The following is a 20271-nucleotide window of genomic DNA, read 5'->3' as shown; positions in this document are numbered from 1 at the left end:
GCTGCTACCATGTGTCTGCTTCAGGCCAACCTCGCTGATGCAGCTGCTGCTGATGTTGCAGGGTCTCTTAGTGGCCCCAAACCTGCTTCCATGAATCTGCACTGGGTACGGATGCTGCCGAGCACCCAAACTCACTTCTGTCGCAGTAGCTATGTCCATGCTGGGCCCACTCACCAACTGCTGCAAGTCTGCACTGGGCCTACTTGCCTATCCTGCTACTATCTTGATGGGTCTGTCCTGCCAGTAGGACACGACATTCATCCAGGGATGGTGATGGTGTCATTGTCAGTGAGATATGGTTTTGTAAGTACTGACTCGTTACTTGACTATTTGTGAAACAGCTCTCTCAATTTTAGCATTAGCCCCAGACGTTGATGAGATGACTTTGCAGGATAGACTAGATTCGGTTCTCTATTGTAAATCCGGTGTCTAGGTTAATGCTGTGTGTTCAGTCAAGTATCTTGCTCGTGACATTTAAGAGTCAACAGCATTGCTGAGGGTTTGGAGTCACGTGTATGATGGGTTGGTTAAGGACAGCAGATTTTTATCCCTAAAGGCCATGAGGTAACAGGAGGGATTCTGAAGTTAATTGGCAATGATTTCACGTTAGACATTACATGAGCACTTAAATTTGGATTTAATTTCAGATTTGTTCATCAAATTCAGATTTCACCATTGATCGTGGTGAGATTTGTTCCCATACTCCCAAAGCATTCACCTGGGTTTCTAAGTCACTAATCCAGTGACATTATCAGTTTGACCCATCATTTCCTTAAGTGCTGCCAAAAGCAATTCCCCGATGCCCGTCTTAGGAAACTAACAGAAGAAACCTTTACAATTATTAGTTCATATTCTGCTGCTGGAGGTGGGGAAAGTGCACTGGAAAATGAGATTGGATGAAATTGCAGGGGTAGAAGGATATGGGGCTTTAGGGTCAAACTGTGAGAGGAAAAGAATGGCTTGGGGGATTTTGAGATAAGGAGCATGAAAAGGGCACGTGGATAGAGGGTAGCAAGCAGATGAGGCAAAAATATTGTATAATTTCAAGAGAGAGTTTTAGATATAGCACTTGGGTCTAAAAGGACCAAAGGATATGAGGGTAAAAGTATGAACAGGCTATTGAGTTGGATGATCAGCTATAACCACTATGATGATGGAGTGGGTTCACTGGGCCATTTGGTCTATTCTGCTCCTATTTCTGTGTTTTCTTTGAGATGCAGGGCTGTGAGCTGATAGAGTAAAACAGTGCTGCATTGTAAGGTGTAGATGAGAGGATCCTAGGTCGAGAAAAGATAGCAAAGGTTCAGGCAGGAGAGTTGGGCCAAGGACATGTTTGGATTAGTAAATCAGCAGTCTGCTTTACTTGATCCCATTCTATATTAAGTTCTGTATAGTGACTGGTTAAATCTGTTAAATATCATGGATAATTTTAATCCTTTCATGGATACATGCTATACGTGAAATTAGATAAACTTGTTTAATCCTACAACCACTGCTCTGCTGTGTAGCATTTTGGACTCTTGAATGTTGATCTAATGATGCCTAATGTAAAACCTAGAGTCAAGGTCACTGGGTAGGGCGGGTCGTGTCATTTTAGCGATGATTATAAGCACTGCCATTGTGCTGTGAATTTAGGAAATGAAGGTGGGGTTGTACTCAGCTGAATATGATGTGTGCATTCTTTGCAATAAATCATCCTTTGTAACCTTGGGAATGTTGTAGATGCCACACTGAATCTTTAATTAGTCTTAAAGTATTTAACTGAACGTTAAATTAATCATTGACATAAAGGCATGGGGTTATAACTTTTGTCCCACTTTTGACAAAACGTATATTCTAACATGCATGGTATGGGGAGGAGGTGATGGAAGAATGTGTAAAGATGCTGCAAAGGAAAATGGGTCATTTAATCATGAGAATGATGGGAGGAGAGGTGATGTTCTTGATGTTCAGGAGAGCATGGTGGGGAAGCGCAGGAAAAGGATCAAATGATTGGGTACACGAAGGGAGCCACCACACCATGTCCTTTGCAGGAATTAAACCTGCATTTCTTTTCCTTACCAGTCCATTTTGATTAGAGACAAAGAGACAGAAGACAAATATCCTTACATTTGGTTTCAAGCCAGTAGATGAATTTGATGCTTCTGGTGATTGCAAATTGCCAAAAATCATTTGATTGCAGAGTTGTTTCATTGGCTATTTCAAAAAACATCTTGATCAGTAAGGTGAGCAATGAGGTACAGGCAGAAACCCATCCATCACTCAACAGTCTCCATATCAACCTTCTGAGAAACATGCATAATAGGAGTCTGTTAGACAGGTCATGTTACAGAGGCTGAGTATTAGATTGCCAGATATGTCCTCCACTGATGTATCATTATCTGCAAAAAGAAGGGATAGTTCTTCTAGGAGTGCCTGAAACAAATACTTACTACCGTGCTGTTTCATGAGGATTACATTGGATAATAAGTTTTGCCTTTCACAAAACTGTCAAAGTGACATTTCAATGTTGCTTAATAAAATCAAAAACTGTCGATACTGGAAATCTGAAACAATGAAATTGCAGGAGAAACTCAACAGGTCTTGCAGTATCTGTGGGGAGAAAGCAGAGTTAACGTTTCAGGTTCACTGACCCTTCTTCAAACAGGTTCTGAAGGGTCATTGCACCTGAAGCATTACCTCTTCTTTTATTCTCCACAAGTGCTGCCAGACCTGCTGAGTTTCTCCAATTTCTTTCTTCATTGCAACATTCCTTGACGTGCTGAGTAAAATCAGATCTGTGCCAGGTGCTGCTCAAGAAAGAACAAAATCCAACCTTTTAGTTTTTAATTGCATTGTAATCCTCTAACACATTCAATATGAATGCTGAAATAATTTGTAGAACGCTTTTAAAAGCTATTTATATCCTTAGTTTTTGATCTCACTAGGAATTTGTTTGTGGATAGAGATCACAATTTTCTTCTCAAGTGTTGAGGGTATGCATGTCTATGAATCAAATAAAATCCTGTTAACCACCTTGATTGATGATCCAAAATGAATCTGAGATTCTGAACCTAGAGCTGTACGTTCTTCATCGTACATGCATACATACGTAATTCAGTGAGCTATACATCTTTTCTGCTATTGTTGTTTGGGCAGATATTATTTTCACAACGTGAACAAATGGTGCTGGAGTTCCAAAATGGCCTGAAACAAAATGAACTGCCAGAGAACGTTTTTAATTATGTATGGTGGTTCATTTTATTAAGAGCCTACAGAAGATCATTGTAGTAAACTTGGAAGAGACAATGAATCTGACTTTGTAGCTTGGACTGACTGGGTCACTTAAGTCAGCCTGACTTAAATTTGGGAGGTTTTTGTTTAACTTTTTTTGGCTAAAGAATGATGAGAGATAAGGGTCTCTTTGTATTATCTTTGTTTCTCTTCCCTCCCTTCTTTCTGCTCAGCTTACCAACTCTTCTTAATGCTATCGATCTGTTCTTCCAGGTTTTTGTGTTCACAATTGACATACAAATAACAAGTTAACAGTGGAAAAATAGATTTGCAGGATTTTTATTTCTCCCTTTACCAAGTAGTGTGATACGTTTTAAAACTCCTGCACATTAAGGAAGTGGTTTTCTTTCTATCTCGTGACTGTTTTTAAAAAATGAGCTTCTTCAATTTTGAAGATTGCAGATGCCATTCTAACATTTCTGATCCAAACAATGTGAGAACTGATCAAGTATGCACTTAAAGTTGAAAACCCCTAGGGTTAATGACTGTCTTCCCTGAAGTTAATCCAATTTACTCACACCCTGAAAGACCTGCATGTTTTGGCCTGTTGCTGCTCATTACAATCTGCATCTTCTACTTGGCTGTAAAAGAAGAATGCTCTCTCGCCTTGATTGACTGAACTCTTCAGAGTTGAAAAATTCTGGTGCGCTTTAAAGATGCAGCCCTTATTCATTAGCATTGCTGGCAGCATAAACTCACATTGACAATCGGTGGCAGATTTAGCAATTTAGTAGTGAATCTCCTCACAAAAATATTACTGCTACACCTTTCCCAGTACTCAATGAGCAGACTGCAGCCGTTTTTCCTGTCCACCCTACAACCTGATTCTATTTCATGTGTAGACCAGGACACAGCCCTGAATGTGCTATGGTGCCTATCAATCCAACTGATTCTATTTAACCTGGTAACATCCAAACTGGAACAATGCTGACACGGATAACTGGTTCTTTTTAAGTAAACTCCAGAGCTGTGATGGTGCATTGTAGCCCTTTCTTTCAGTCCTACATTCCGTTGTTCTTGGGGCTAAGTGACTAACAAAGAGATCTTTGTTATGAAAGAAGAGGCAGCCTGCAGCGTTAATATAGAGTAACTGTTTCGATTGTCTACCTCTCTGTAATGAAGAATAGCAAATAACAAATAGAATTTATATTGCAGTTTCAACTTAGGAAAGCCTTCCAAGGCACTTTAAAGACACTAGGAAGAAAAGCACTAAAGAACAAAAATGCACGATTTAAAGAAATAGATAAATTTTGCAATTTCAGGAAAGGTTCTAAAAGGTAGAAATGGAATTGGGGAGGGGAGAGAGAGAGAGAAAGCGCAAGGGAATTCCAGGGTATGGAATGTGAAACAAGTGCACAGTAGAAGGAATGTAGTTTTCCTTCCCCATATGAGACAATCTCCACATCAATATGGAAGCTGAGATTTCAGAAATTTAAATGTAGTTCAGGTGTCTAGTTCTGTCACATCGGCAATGGTTGCTGCCATCCTTCAGAAAGGATGGTGAAGAACAAAAAAATTTTTTTAACATTTGAACAAGTCACTTGTACTCTGACACTGAATATGTGAATTTTTACAGGGACGCCCTGAATATGTTGAAGCTAAAAGGTACCATGACACCGTCCAGGACAGCAGCTAGTGCCCCTGTGCAACCTCCTGTGAAGGGCAGTGAAGTAGCAACAAGCGCACCTGGATATGCCCGGCCCTTCACACCACCAGTCTCCATTCCAGGACAGCCGTTAGCTCCGGTAAGTTATTTAGAATAAAATATTGACGGAATGCAAGATAATGTGTTCAGTAAAATCATTTTTGCTAATGACAACTTGATCTGTGTTTTTGTATTGGAAGTGAAATGCAGCCTTAAATGTTAATAGTCATTTGTGGGTGTTAATTTTCACACCAGTGGATGAAAGAAACATTTACATTGAAACTGATATTTAACTTCTCACATTTGATCAGGTACCACCAAAACTTGCTTTCACCATCATATTTCTTACTTAGCAACTGGCTTGGGCTTAGCTAACTCCTCCGAATGCTCCAGCTCATACTCTCGCTCTGTCTCTCAACTTCTCCCTTGATCCCTTCTTAAACTTACTTGAACTGCAGCAGTTCAAGAAGGCAGCTCACTACCACCTTCTCAAGGGCAACTAGGGATGGGCAATAAATGCAAGCCAGCCAGCAACACCCAGGTCACACAAAGACAGACAAGTCAGAATATTAAGGACAGAGGAAAAATGCTGAGGAAACAGTTTAATAGCACCAGTGCAATCGATATTCAATTCCTTTTTAGTTCTTTTTTCTCACATTTTTACACCAATGCTCTTGCATTGGTTGAGAATTTGGTCTTTCACTCTCCTTAAAGATGTTTTATTCTGCTTTCAAAAATAGATTTTCAGAGAAAGGTGAGTGGAAGACAACTAGTTGCTAATGGTGACTTTCTGTTTTGTCCACATTGGAATGAAAGACAGTTTTTTTTTTGATTTCTCTTTGCAAGTTAGATGGTTGTCTGCTTCACGGGTTGCATATGACCCATGGTTACCTGGTCAGGAGCCAATCAAAACATTGTTGTAAAGCAGTTATCCTCCTTAGTTCAGAACCCATCAACTCCAAGGTGTTGGATTTATGTTGTGTGTTCCAGGGGGAGCAACATTGTAAACACCTCAAAATGCACTCTAGTAAAGAGGTCTTTTAAACTGTAGCTAAGTTTTTGCATAGTTTTGTTGGTTTAAAGCATATCTTCCTTTATTTTTGGACTGTGGACTAAGAAAGGAAATAAAAAGATGTGGTCTTTACAGTAGTGATTGTGATGCTGGAGACATTCAGTTCTAGTGGGCAGAGCAGTAACAGTGTGGAAGTGAGATCAGATGGCCAAGGAGGTCACCTTCCAGAGTCTGGATCAGTGAACCTGGCAGCAATGCTGCAAGACGTCTGCTGATCTCACAAGGGTTGTTGAGGTCAATGAATAACACACGATAACTCTATCTCTCTCTCACTGTCAATACACAAGTCCTCCATTACTCACCCACCAGAATTCCCTGGCACTGGGAACTCGCAGCTAACAACTCAGAGAGACCAACTCACCTTCGTACACTGACCAATACTACAAATCTTACATCCATCTCTGGTTAGCTGTGCAGAATATCAACTACTCAATGATTAGTAGAGGAGAAGTGACAAGGTTCGTGCCAAAGGCATCCGAACAGAAGAATTGGTTCTCTGGACCTTGTGTCGGCTGTGGTACCAGAGAACATTGAGGGTGGTGGCTTGCTCCTGCTTTTTGCCCTTCTCAATTCCCAGAACATGCTCATCATGCCCAGTAGCAGGATGAGTAGGTTCATCAAGGTGTGCTCATGGATCTTTTGCTTCAGACTCCGTATAATTCCCTTAATATCAGCCTTCCCTTTCTGGATTTTTAAATACTCAAGAACTACTGCTTGTCTGCTGCAAAGGAATCTGGGTGTCCTTCTACACCAATGAAAATGGACAGGCAGGTGCAGCAAGCAATGAGGAAGGCAAATGGTGGATTGGCCTTCAATGCAAGAGGATTTGCGTATAGAAATAAGGATATCGTTATGCAGGGTCTTGTTGAGACAACACCTGGAGTATTGCATGCAGTTTTGGTCTCCCCACCTGAGGAAGGATATATGGCATAGTGTGTGCGCAGCAGAGTTTCACTCGGCTGATACCAGGATGACACAACTGTCCCTTAAGGAGAGATTGGTTTGACTAGGACTGAATTTATTAGAGTTTAGAAGAATGAGAGAGGATCTGATTGAAACGTGTAAAATTCAAACAGGGCTGGACAGACTAAATGCAAAGAGGATATTTTCCTGGTTGGGGGATTCTAGAACCAGGGGATACATTCTTAAGATATGGGATAGATCATTTAGGCCTTGAGATTTGTGAACCTGTGAAATTTTGTAACCACAGTTGGCTCTGGAGTTCAAGTTACTGAATGTATTCAAGAAAAGTGATCGAGACATTTTTAGATTTTAAAGGTATCAAGGAGTATGGTGAGAAAGTGGAAATATAGCATGGAGATAGAGGATCAGCCATGAGCATTAATGAATGGTGGAGCAAACACAAACGACTGAATGGCCTACTCCTAAATTTCTATGTTAAAGTAGAAAATGGATGCATAGTTTTAATGAGAATGTTTCAAATCGTAAGTCCTAGGTAACTAAGTATAATCACCATTGGTGGAGTGATGGAAATCAAGGATGCATAAGTGACTAGAATTGAAGGTGGTTGGATATCTGAGGATTGTTAGGGTTACTGTAGGCTAGAGAGATGATGCCAGGACCTTATGGAGGGTGAGGGTTAGGGTGGGAATTCTTAATTCAGAATATTTTATATGTAAAGTGTTATCAACATTGACAAATTTCATGATAAGTATTCCAAAGAATGCATCATTTTAATTGCCTGTACGTTGTTACTGCTGGTAACTCAGATGGAAACGGGTTTGGCCCATTAAGATTGTGTAGTTATGTATAAGTTTGGAGGTAGGTAATACAGTAATACAAATAGAATGTATATAGATTGAAATCCTATGGAGGAATTTCAGAACAAGATAGAACGTTCAAGTCAAGCTGTTACTAAACCACGTCTCCATCACAAGGGTGAGAGGTAAACAGGACTTTGTAAAAGATTTGGGCAGCAGAGCTTTGGATGAACCTAAGTTTATGGTGGGTAGAGTGTGGGAGTCTAGCCAAGACTGCACTGGAATAGTGGCTACACACAGGCTTCCTTTTCCATCAAGATCACCACCAGCCTCTTGGCCTACTTACATTTTATGTACACAGTTAATTGATTTCCTATCATTATTGGTCTGGAGTGCAATAATATTTAATGGTGAAAATCCAGTTAAAGAACACTTTTTTCTTTGTTAATTAACAGGATGAGGGCATCGCTGGCTAGGCAGCATTTATTGTCCATCCCTAATTGCCCAGAGGGCAGTTCAGAGTCAACCACATTGCTGTGGGTCTGGAGTCACATGTAGGCCAGACTGGGTAAGGATGGCTGTTTCTTTCCCTAATGGACGTTAGTGAACCAGATGGGTTTTCCCCATAATCAGCAATGGATTCACGGTCATCATTAGATTCTTAATTCCATATATTTTATTGAATTCAAATTCCACCATCTGCCGTGGCAGGATTTGAAACTTTGTCCCCAGAATGTTATCTGGGTCTCTGGGTTAACAGGCCAGCGATAATACCACTAGGCCATCACCTTCCCTTTATGTAGCTTGATGCAACCAAATCATTATAACTATGTTACTGTTTTCCTAGTCAATGCCATACTTAGAGCAGGGTTATATTTTGATCAGAATTTCTATAAAGATAAATATCACCAATTTGTAAAATATTTCACTCAGTTTTATGTACTAATGTAAATACATTGTTGTTATTATGTAAAATTGAATACTTCATTGTTAGAATGTAGTTTAAGCATTGATTTACATTTATATAGTACCTTTCACAACCTCCAACTGTTCCAAAGTAACTTTATGGCAAACTAAGTACATTTTGAAGGATAATTATGTTGTGATATAGGAAGTTTGGCTGCCAGTTTGCATGTAGCAAGTGTTCGCAAACTAAAATGCGATCTATCAAAATTTTTTTTAGTGTTGTTGGTTGCTGGATAAATATTGGTCAGGATAATGGGAATTACACTTCCACCACTCTTCAAAATAGTCCAATTAGATCTTTTATTTTCACCCAAGAATGAGCCCTCAGTTTAACATTGCATCAAAGAACGAATACCCCTGACAGTGTGGATCTCACTCAGCCTGGATTACGTCTTCCAGACTCTGGTGTGGGTCTTGAACCCACAACTTTCTCACTTCAAGGCAAGAGCGCCATGACTAAGCTAATGCTGAAATACTAATGAGCTGACCATGTATTTTTATTCTTCATTCAGAATATTGTATACATAAAGTGTTATCAACATTGACACATTTTATGATAAGTATTCCAAAAAATGCATCATTTTAATTGCCTGTATGTAGGTACTGCTGGTGAATCAGATGGAAAGGGGTTTTGGCCCATTAAGATTATGTAGGTATGTATAAGTTTGCAGGTAGATAGTACAGTAGTACAAATAGAACATAAATAGATTGAACAGTCAAATTGACTAATTGAGGAAAGTTCCCTTTAGCACTTTGTCTTCAACAAGAGATGGAGCATATACTACTTTAGTTTCATTACTCATAACTAAATAAAGTAGTGACCTTGTGTAAGGGAGGGTCACAGCTGTGGTTTTGGATTTAACACAGAACCAACTTTGAAGAAATGCAGAAAAATAGATTATAATAGGGTGAGATCACTGAATTCCCAGAGGGGAATGTAGGAAGTAAGTATAAACCACTGAACGACACAAGTTGTATTTCTGGGTAGATGCCACCTTGCTTTACAAGAATAGTTAACCTAAAAATTAAATGTGGAGGTCAATATAACTGCAAAAATCAGCATATCATATTATTAAAAAGATTTAGAAAGTAACAAACAGCTTTTCAAAATGAAGAATAACCAATTCAAAGGTTTCCATGAGTGAAAGGGAATTTTATTATTCCAAAAATAATAAAACCAAAGGACAAATACACTCACAAAAGCATAGGCAGTGAGCTTGCAAAGAAGGTGAATAGAACAAAGATATCCTTTTGTTTGTTCTTCATTCATGGGATATGGAAATCATGGCTTAGCCAGTATTTATTGCCCATCCCTAATTTCCCATAGGGCAGTTAAATGTCAACCACGTTGCTGTGGGTCTGGAATCACATGTAGGCCAGACCAGGTAAGGATGGTGGTTTCCTTCTTATTGCCCGTACCAGATTTCCTTGAGAGGGTGGTGGTGAGTTGCCTTCTTGAACCACAGCAATCCATTTAGACTAGGTAGAACTTGCAGTTGGTGGTGGTCCTACATATCTGCTGCCCTTATGTTCCTCGATGGAGGGAATCTTGATGAATTTTTGAAACTCATCTTGTAGAAGATGCACACTGGTGCCACTGAGTGTCAGTGCAGGAGGGATTGAACGTTAAAGATGGTGGGTTGCTTTGTCATAGTGCATTCTGGAAGATAAAGGCCGTTAACAGTTTTTGGTGTTTGCGTTTTTAAGAAAGAAAGCTGAGTTCCAATTGCTTAGCTGCTGTTCTATTCCCCCAAGAGCCATGAAGCTTGCAATGCCCATGATTTTGTAGTCAACAAATGTTTTCCCAAGTTGTTTCTTTACATTGACACTGGCATGCTAAGATTTGAGGATGGTAGCCAGAAAGACTTGAGGGGAGCTTTGTGTTCTTGCTGTATTTAGTCCATGTTGTTTTCTCTCCCTTTGTTGCTCAAAGCAAGCAACTGAAATATAATTAATTTATGTATTTCACGTCTAGCTCCATTGTCTTTTCTGAGCTGAACACACTGCAGACATCGTCAAAAATTGGAGATGATAGTTTATTGTGTGATTGTGAATAAAACAAAAGATGCAAATTTTTTAACATCCGAGTTTCGTCATTTACTAATTGAAAGTGATGATTCCAAGAAGGCCAGTTTTATACATTCCATGTACGTTGCCTGGCTTGTCAGGTAATCATAGCAGCCATTCTGGTCAACAGTGTCCATTTTTTAAAAATATATACCTTTTAGACCATGAAAGTCTCTAGTATTAAAGTCAAACAATACGATTTGAATATTGATCATCTATTTTACTATTTTATCAGTTTTGAGGAAGGGTCACCAGACCCGAAACATTAACTCTGATTTTTCTTCATAAATGCTGCCAGACCTGCTGAGCTTTCCCAGCAACTTTGTTTTTGATCCATTTTACTATGATGGTAACAGTATATAAAATATAGAGGGGAACAGCAAGATATATTAATCCTCAGTGATCAATGTATGTTTAAAATGAAGGATTGCTACTCTTAGAAATTATTATTATAAATAGAATATTGCAAGTGATGAAGTAAGAGGATTGGACCAGATAAATCTCTGAACCCTGAAGCTATCCATTTGAGAATATTAAAAGAATAGATCAGGACATTAAGTTAATGTGAGTTATAATTTACCAAATCCCAGTGAATGTTGGAAATGTGCTGGGGGGCTTGAAATATTCCATTTATTAAAAAGCAAACAAGGTAAGGTAAATTGGGCAAGAGCAACCCTTCAGCTAATTGTCAATATTAGGGAAGTTGATAGAATCCATTATTCATGAACAATAAATGAAGCATTAAAAAAGCATGAGCTTAAGATGAGCTTTGCAATGGATAGGTTGAATGAACCTAACCTATTAGGGTTCTTAAATATAGTGACTGAGGTGCTAGATAGAAAAGATTGAGTTTTAGACAAATCTTTATGGAAGAAAGTGAAAGTGGAAGATGGATCCTCTGACACTCCAGGGAAAATAGCTCCAGCCTATTCAGCCCTTCTCTATAGCTCAATCCCCCCCTCCAATCCTCGCAACATCCTTGTAAATCTTTTCTGCACTCTTTCAAGTGTAACAAAATCTTCCCTTAGCAGGGAGAACAGAATTGAACACAGTATTCCAAAAGTGACCTCCCTAATGGCCTGTACAGCTGCAGTGTGACCTCCTATCTCTTATACACAATGACCAATAAAGGCAAGCATACCAAACGCCACCTTCACACCCTGTCTGTCTGCGAATCCACTTTCAAGGAACTATGCACCTGCACCCCAAGATCTCTTTGTTCTGTAACACTCCCCAGGACCTTACCATTAAGCGTATAAGTCTTGCCCTGTTCTGCCCAACCAAAACGCAGCACCTCATGTTTATCCAAGTTAAACTTCATCTGCCACTCCTCGGCCCACTTGCCCACATGATCAAGGCCCCATTATACTCTGAGATAACCTTCTCTGCTGTCCACTACAACTCCAATTTTGGTGTCATCTGCAAAGATACTAACCATACCTCCTACGTTCATATACAAATCATTTATATAACTGATGAAAAACAGTGGACCCAGCACTGACCCTTGCATCGCTGGTCACAGGCCTCCAGTCTGAAAAGCAACCCTCCACCACCACCCCCTGTCTCTTACCTGCAAGTCAGTTTTGTATCCAAATGGCTAGTTCGTTCAATGTGATCTAACCACATTAACCAGTCTACTGTGTGGAACCTTGTCAAATGCCATACTGAATTCCATATTGACAAAGCCCATGTACTCTGCCTTCATCAGTCTTCTTCGTCACTTCTTCAAAAACTCAATCAAGTTGGTGATACATGATTTCCCACGCACAAAGCCATGTTGACTATTCCTAATCAATCCTTGCCTTTCCAAATGTGTAAATCCTGCCCCTCAGAATCCCCTCCAACAACCTACCCAGCACTGATGTCAGACCTACCAGTCTACAGTTCCCTAGCTTTCCTTACCACCTTCCTTAAAAAATTGACACTACATTAGCCAACCTCCAGTCTTCCAGCAGCTCACCTGTGACTATCAATGATACAAATACTTCAACAAGGGGCCCAGCAATCACTTCCCTAGATTCCCCCTAAGTTCTCAGGTACATCTGATCAGCTCCCAGGGATTTATCCACCTTTATTGTTTTGAGACCCAGCACTACTTCCTCTGTAATATGGACACTTTTCAAGATATCGCAATTTATTTCCCCAAATTCTCTGGCCCCATATCCTTGTCCACAGTAAATACTGATGCGAAATACTCGTTTACTATCTACCACCACCACCACACCACCCCCCCATCTCCTGCAGTTCCACACATGGGCGGCCTTGCTGATCTTTGGGGGCCCTATTCTGTCCCTCGTTCCTCTTTTGTCCTTAATGTATTTGTAGAACCCCTCTGGATTCTTCTTAACACTATCTACCAAAGCTTTCTCATGCCCTCTTGATTTCCCTCTTGAGTATACTCCTACTGTCCTAATACTCTTCAAGGGATTCATTTGATCCATGCTGTCTATTCCTGACATATGCTTCCTTCTTTTTCTTGACCAGAGCCTCAATTTCTCTAGTCATTCAGCATTCCCTACTCCCACCAGTTTTTCCCTTCATATTAACAGGAACATACTGTCTGTGGACTCTCGTTATCTCATTTTTGAAGGCCTCCCACTTTCCAGCCATCCCTTTACCTGCAAATATCCACCCTCAATCAACTTTTGAAAGTTCTTGCCTAATACTGTCAAAATTGGCCTCCTTCTAATTTAGAACTTTAACTTTTAGATCCGGTCTGTCCTTTTCCATAACTATTTTAAAACTAGTAGAATTATGATCACTGCTGCCTTATTGACACCTCAGCTAGTTGCCATGCCTTAATTCCAGAGAGAAGGTCAAGTTTTGCTCCTTCTCTGGTAGGTACATTCACATAGTGAATAAGAAAATTTTCTTGTACATACTTAAGAAATTCCAGTCCGTCAAACCCTTAACACTATAGCCGTCGGCGTCTATGCCTGGAAAGTTAAAATTCCCAATGATTACAACCATATTATTCTTACAGATAACTAAGATCTCTATACAAATTTGCTTCTCAATTTCCCGCTGACTATTGCGGGGTATATAGTACAATCCAAATAAGGTGATCATCCCTTTCTTACTTCGAGTTCCACCAAAGTAACTTCACTGGATGTACTCCCCGGAATATCCTCCATAAGTACAGCCATTATATTATCCCTAACCAGAAATGCCACTCTCCTTACTCTTGTGCCCCCTGACTTCTATTCTTCCTTTGACATTTATACCCTGGAACAGCAAGCTGCCAGTGCTGTCTACTCCAGAGCCATATTTCTGTAATAGGTAAGATATCTCAGTCCCATGTTCCCAACCATGCCTTGAGTTCATCATTTTTTTTAAATTTATTAATTTGTGGAATGTAGGTGTTGCTGGCTGGCTAGCATTTATTGCCTGTCCATTCAGGCCTCTCTTGTATATGCTGTCCTCAGAATCTCATCCTTTTCTCTTACTATGTCATCTGTTTCAATGTGTACAACAACCTCCTGCTGCTCCCTCTCTCCTTTGAGAATATTCTGCACCCTCTCCAAGACTTCCTTGACCCTGGGACCAGGAAGGCAATACACCATTCTGATGTCTCATTATCAGCCGCAGAAATGTCTGTCTATACCTCTGCCTAGGGAGTCCCCTATCACAATCGATTGCTTGGATCCTGATTCATTCCTTGTTACAGTAGAGCCAGTCTTGGTCCCAGAAACCTGGTTGTCAGCGCTGCATTCCTCTGAGAGTCCATCACCCCGTACGTTTTCCAAAACAGCATACTTATTTCAGATGGGGATAGCTACAACAGACTCCTTCACTACCTGCCTATCTATCCTACGTTTCCTAGAGGTAACCCATCTACCTGACTGTGTCCAAGGATGTGCAGGCTAGGTGGATTAGTCCTGCATTTCCCATGGTTACAGGGATAGAGTAGAGGATGGGTCTGGGTGGGATTCTTTTCGGAGGGTCAGTGTGTAATTGGTGGGCCAATTAGCCTACTTCCACAGTGTGGGGATTTTATGAAATTTGGTCTCTGTCTCCAAATCACAGGTATATATTGTGAACAGCTGGGGCCCAAGTACTGACCCTGTGGTACCCCAGTAGTGACAGTCTGCTGTGGGAATGGCCTATTTATTCCTCCTCTCTCTTTTCTGTCTGTTAGCCAATCCTTAACCCATCCAGTACATTATCCCCATCCCATGTGTTTTAATTTTTCTAATCAGTTTCCTGTGGGGGACTTTATTAAAGCCTTCTGAAAATCTCAGTATATTATACTCTAAAACGTCCCTATCAAATTTGTTGCTCATATCGTCCAAAATACTCCAAGTTAGTCAAACACAATTTCCTATTCACACATCCATGCCTGATAAGATGTGAACTCCTCAGACACTAAAGCACCCCATGTGTGGAAGGATCAAGCATGGACAACATTCAGCTCTGAGTGACAAATTGCAAATAACACTCATCACGCAACTGTCAAACAATAACCATTTCCAACAAGAGATAATCTAACAACTGCTTTGTATTGAACAGTATTACCAACCACAAAATAATGTGCTCAGAGGCTGGGAGTTTGGCAATGAAAACTTATTAATTGACTCCCCAAAGCCCATCACCATTTAAGAGGTACAAGTCAGGAGTATGATGAAATATTGGATAAATGCAGCTTCAACAGCATTGAAAAAGCTCAGCACTGCATGGGACAAAGCAATCTGCTTAATCAGCAGCCCATTACCAACATAAGTCTTCATTCCCTATACCACCACCACACAATAGCAATAGTGCATACCATAATATGCACTGCAGAAACTCACCAAAGCTTGTTCAACATCAAATCCTCAACCTCTGCCACCCAAAAGGACAAAGGCAGAAGATGTATTGGAACTCCATCACCTGCAAGTTCCCCTCCAAGCTACTGACTTGGAAATATATAGCCATTCCTTCAGGGCTGCTGGGTCAAAATTCTGGAATTCCCTCCCTCATGGCATTGTGGGTCTACCTACACTGACATGGACTGCAGTGGTTCAGAAAAAAGCTGCAGACCGGATTGTGCTCAGACATTCTGAAAAATTGACACCTGATTGAACACTGAAACTGCTGGTCAACAAACTAAAAGCTATGATCCAGTGGTGTGTTGTCCTTTTCAATAGGTCATAAAGGTTACCTCTGTTATGGGAATAGTAATACATTGATATTAAGAATATGGAGCCAAAGAGGTAAATGTAAATCTTACTGAGGCTTTACCTAAAGCAAGAAGGTGATTGTTTTGGGAGAGTGCATAACCACTGTACATAGAGTGGAAAAAATATGATACAGTAAAACCCACTAGCATACATATGAAATGGGTAGTGCCTGTAAACCATAAGAAAGGTCTCTGATGTAGAGGAGTTTTGTCTAATACCTTACTCCATGAAGTCACAATTAGCTGGTTGCTGTGCGGACGCCAAACAACCCACCACTTTTACCAAATATTATTTTTAAAATAGCAATAAATTGAAAAATACAAAAGAAGCATTAAAAGTACAAATGCTTAACTGTGAGATTTTGCTTGACACTGTTTAACACTAGTTCATGAAAATCCTGAAATACAGTTGATTAGTGCTCACCCATCAATAAATTTCCTGCCATACATCAGTCTGTGAAGATTTTATCAGCACTAGCCTGTGACGATCCTGATGGCGTCAGCCTACAATTAAGTTGAGCTATCCTCGGAAGACCTATTCATGCTTGTAACATTTTGTCTCCTTATTATATGTTTCCTACATTTAAAATAACACTCTTCAGGAAGAAATGTTTAGCAAGCTGTCTTTGGTTGCGTTGAATCTCACAAAAAGCAGCATGCCATTTATGGTTAGGATTTTTCCACCAGCAAAAGATGCAACATTCAATTGTAAGATAATTGGCATCATTGTAAACGAGTGGAAAAACTGCCAGGTGATATTCATAGAAATGATATGAGCTCATATTTCCTTCATGTAATTCTGCAACATTTCTGAAAGTAACCCCATAGATGAACTTGCTGCTCCCTTCAGTTTTTCGGATATAATGATGTATTCCGTTGGTATTTTTGACTTGGTGTGGTCAGCCACCCATCGCGGATTACAAGCAGGCGTGAGGCCCTAAGGCTGTTGTTTGACAGGAGCCTATGAAGATCAGAACTTCTACATAAATTAAATATAAACAAGTACAAGAACACTGGAATTGGATTTCAGAGTAGTTGCAGCTGTACAGCGGTAATTATATGGGATTTGAAATTTGCTTTTTAGGCTAAGATTATATTGAAAAGAACTTTTGGAATAAATACAGGAAATGTGATGTAATGCAGATCTAAAAGTAAACAAAGGCAGATTGCAAAAAAAAAGTTGTCACAATTCAACCATTTAAAATTTGTAGCAGGGTGACTAGTGACCCAGTGATGTGCATCTCTGCATTCTGGTGTGTTAGCTGTGTATTGCTTGTTAACTTCTCAGACTACACTGTAAAAGGCAGACAGTCCAATTAGATACACATGGGTGCTCGTTTGTGGATGACATAATTGGTGCAAAAGATGCTGTAGACACCTCTTTCAATGAAGATTCCTCACTTCCATCACTTCCAAAACTGGATCAGAAGCTAAGATTGATGTCACGTAAATGGCAAGACTTCAGTTTCACGATAACTGATGTCAAAGGAATCTGAGATTGTTCACAATTTTCCAGTGAAGGCCCCATCTGACAAACATGGTTGACTCACCTACAATTACCTCCACAAACAATTCAGTGTAGTTAGTACATTTCATGTAATCCGAATAGATTTCAGCCAGGCTTTTGACAAGGTCCTATGTTCTAGACTTGTGAGAAATGTAAGATCCCATGGGATCTAAGTGAGGTAACAAATTGGCTCAGTGCGAGGAAGTAAAGGGTGTAATGACCATAAGACCTAGGAGCAAAAGTAGGCCATTCAGCCCATCGAGACCACTCTGACATTCAATGAGATCACAGCCAGTCTGATAATCCTCAACTCCGTTTTCACTGGTTGATGGGTGTTGCTCTGACTAGAAAGCTAAGTGAGATTTGGAGAATAAAGAAGACGAGAATCCACAACGTATAGGTGGCTACTGAGAAGTGTAGATGACCAGAAGGACCTTAGACAGGAATGTAACAATACAATAGATAAGGTGCTAAGAAGAGACACAAATATTTTCTCTTAATGGTCAGAAATGGAATAGTAGAGCATGGAGGTTATATTAAAATTGTATTTAAAAAAACAAAATAGTTAGGCTGCACTAGAAAATTGCATATGGTTCTGGCCACGGTATTATGGGAAGATCATGATTGTACTCCAGATGGTATAGAGGAGATTGAGAAGGTTTTTTCTGGGAGTGAAGAATTTTAGCTATGAATAAAGATTGACTATTTTCTTTGGAGCAAAAGCAGCTAAATGGGGCTGAATTTAATTGAGGGACTTGGATAACATGGATGGAAGGGACCTATTGCCCTTAGCTGGGAGGTCAGTACAGGGAGCAAAGAATTAGCAGAGTATTTGAGGGGAATTGAGGAAGCCTTTTTTTTCATTGAGAGGAAGTAAGAGCTGAAAAGTGGGATTTTGCTGGAGAACACTTTTTTTTGGCTGCAAGTGGGTATAATGTGCCAAATAACCACCTATGAAATCAAATTGTCTATGTTCCTGAAAATGATCCATTTACAGCACTGAAGTATGTATGGAAGGCTACGTCATTGTATAACCTGCACAGAGGCAAGATGGTGAAGGGCTTTCCATTTTCCTGTGCAGTGTAACACTGTCCACTGTAGATAACTAGATGCTGATGTATTCGGGATTGTGTTAGAACAAGATTGTGGAAATTTGAGCAGTTTTTCAACTCAGCCACCCACTACTCTCAAATAGGTTCCAGAGTGGATTATTTTCTAAGAACATCATATGGATGCATTTTGATTTATAGTACAGCAGTGCCTGAGAGAGGGAAGTTGTACATTTTAATACTTTATTTGTTGGATGAATTGATAAAATTGTGAAGTGTCCATTAAATACTGGCAGCTATTTTCAACATTCATTAAGATTTCTATTTAGCATAACATTTGTGGAGTTTTATGATTCCAGATGAAACGGACAAAATAGTTAGGGATCAATAATTCTTCTTGTTTAAAGTAGTCAAGGTTTATGTTCTATGTTTGACAATACAGTTACTTACTAAGAGAATAAAGCTACAAACTAAACTTTACAAAGTTAAGTTAAAAATCCTAAAGCAATTCAGAACAGATAGAATTAACAGAAGTTGGATGAATGTTAGAGCATGAAGTAGTGATGGATTCACAATCGAACAACCCTTGAAGCACATCAAATAGCACATGTTGCCATAGAGTCATCAAGTTGCACAGCACAGAAACAGACCCTTCGGTCCAACTCATCCGTGCTGACCAGATAGCCTAAACTAATCTAGGTCCATTTGGCCCGTATCCCTCTGAACCCTTCCTATTCATATATCCCTCCAGATGCCTTTTAAATGTTGTAAATGTACCAGCTTCCATTGCTTCCTCTGGCAGCTCGTACCATACACGCACTACCCTCTAAGACTAGACAGGTCAAGACAGATCTCTTGGATTTCTCAGCCACCCGATTGATGGTGACACTGTGGGTCACCAAATTGCCTTAAAACTTTACGTCTTTCACATAGGATTCCAATTCCTTACTTTCAAAGACCTAGCTTAGAATTTCTTCCAAAAATATTTTGTTGTGCAATCTCTTCCTATGATACTCTATTACACTGGATTCCAGAGGTTCCACTCTAACACTTACAGTACAATTACACCTCTTTCAAAGACAGCTTCGTTCACTGCTGCTGAGTTTCTTTGAGTTCCTGTATTTTTTCCGGGTTCCCTTCATACCAAGTCTCATCTCCCAAATAGCTTCTGTGACTTCAGTGAGCCAACATCTCCTCAGAGTCATCTGCAGCACATTAGCTGAATGGAGATACCTTCTTTGGCTGCTCCTGTCTTTCCAGTCATAATCATAAACCTTGTACTCCCTCTTAGTTCCTCAGGATTTCACCTGAGCCCTGGCTTCCTGGAACATGCTGACTGCAGTGTCACATGAAGACTCTTTTCATTGTGTCCATCATTGTCTAGTCACCTAGTTTACCTTTTCTAAGCACCATGCCTCATGGGTCTGGTTTTTCCATCACCACCACCAACAAGTGGACTCTGCTTGCAGCCGTCTGAAAAAAAGAAAGAGGAGTGCTGGGCTGACCATACGTGACCTGTCCCAATCTGTGAATGTGTACCATAACTCCGAACTATGCTGGGAGTTGGAGTTCATGCACTCCACGGTTATACTTCGGAACCACTCATATGGGAGCTTGAAACCAAGGTAAGTCATCTTTGTTAGAGAAGCGAGCAAATACCATTGACTGACAGAATTGAGCCCTTGTTCAACATCAGTGTGCTATTAAATAATGACAGGCCAAAGGGATACATAATAGGAAATGTATAGAAAAGATGTGTGAATGCATAATCATGCATTGTTCATTTCTAAATAAAATTAAAAAGGTGGAAAGA

At 40.0% G+C, this 20271-nt stretch overlaps 1 protein-coding gene across 1 annotated transcript in view; it reads left to right on the top strand.

Annotated features, from left to right (window-relative positions):
* Window positions 1-295: 295 nt before the first annotated feature.
* pdhx (pyruvate dehydrogenase complex component X) overlaps window positions 296-20271 on the top strand; it is an 85927-nt gene continuing 65951 nt past the window's right edge. The window contains 2 exon segments of the mRNA XM_048607295.1: window positions 296-303; window positions 4811-5018. Of these exon segments, the coding sequence (XP_048463252.1) occupies window positions 296-303; window positions 4811-5018 (216 nt within the window).

The sequence above is a fragment of the Rhincodon typus genome, chromosome 17 (genome assembly GCF_021869965.1).
Source record: "Rhincodon typus isolate 14 chromosome 17, sRhiTyp1.1, whole genome shotgun sequence".
In the NCBI taxonomy this organism is placed as follows: domain Eukaryota; kingdom Metazoa; phylum Chordata; class Chondrichthyes; order Orectolobiformes; family Rhincodontidae; genus Rhincodon; species Rhincodon typus.
The sequence above is the reverse complement of the archived record's forward strand: the minus strand, read 5'-3'. Positions and strand labels throughout refer to the sequence as shown.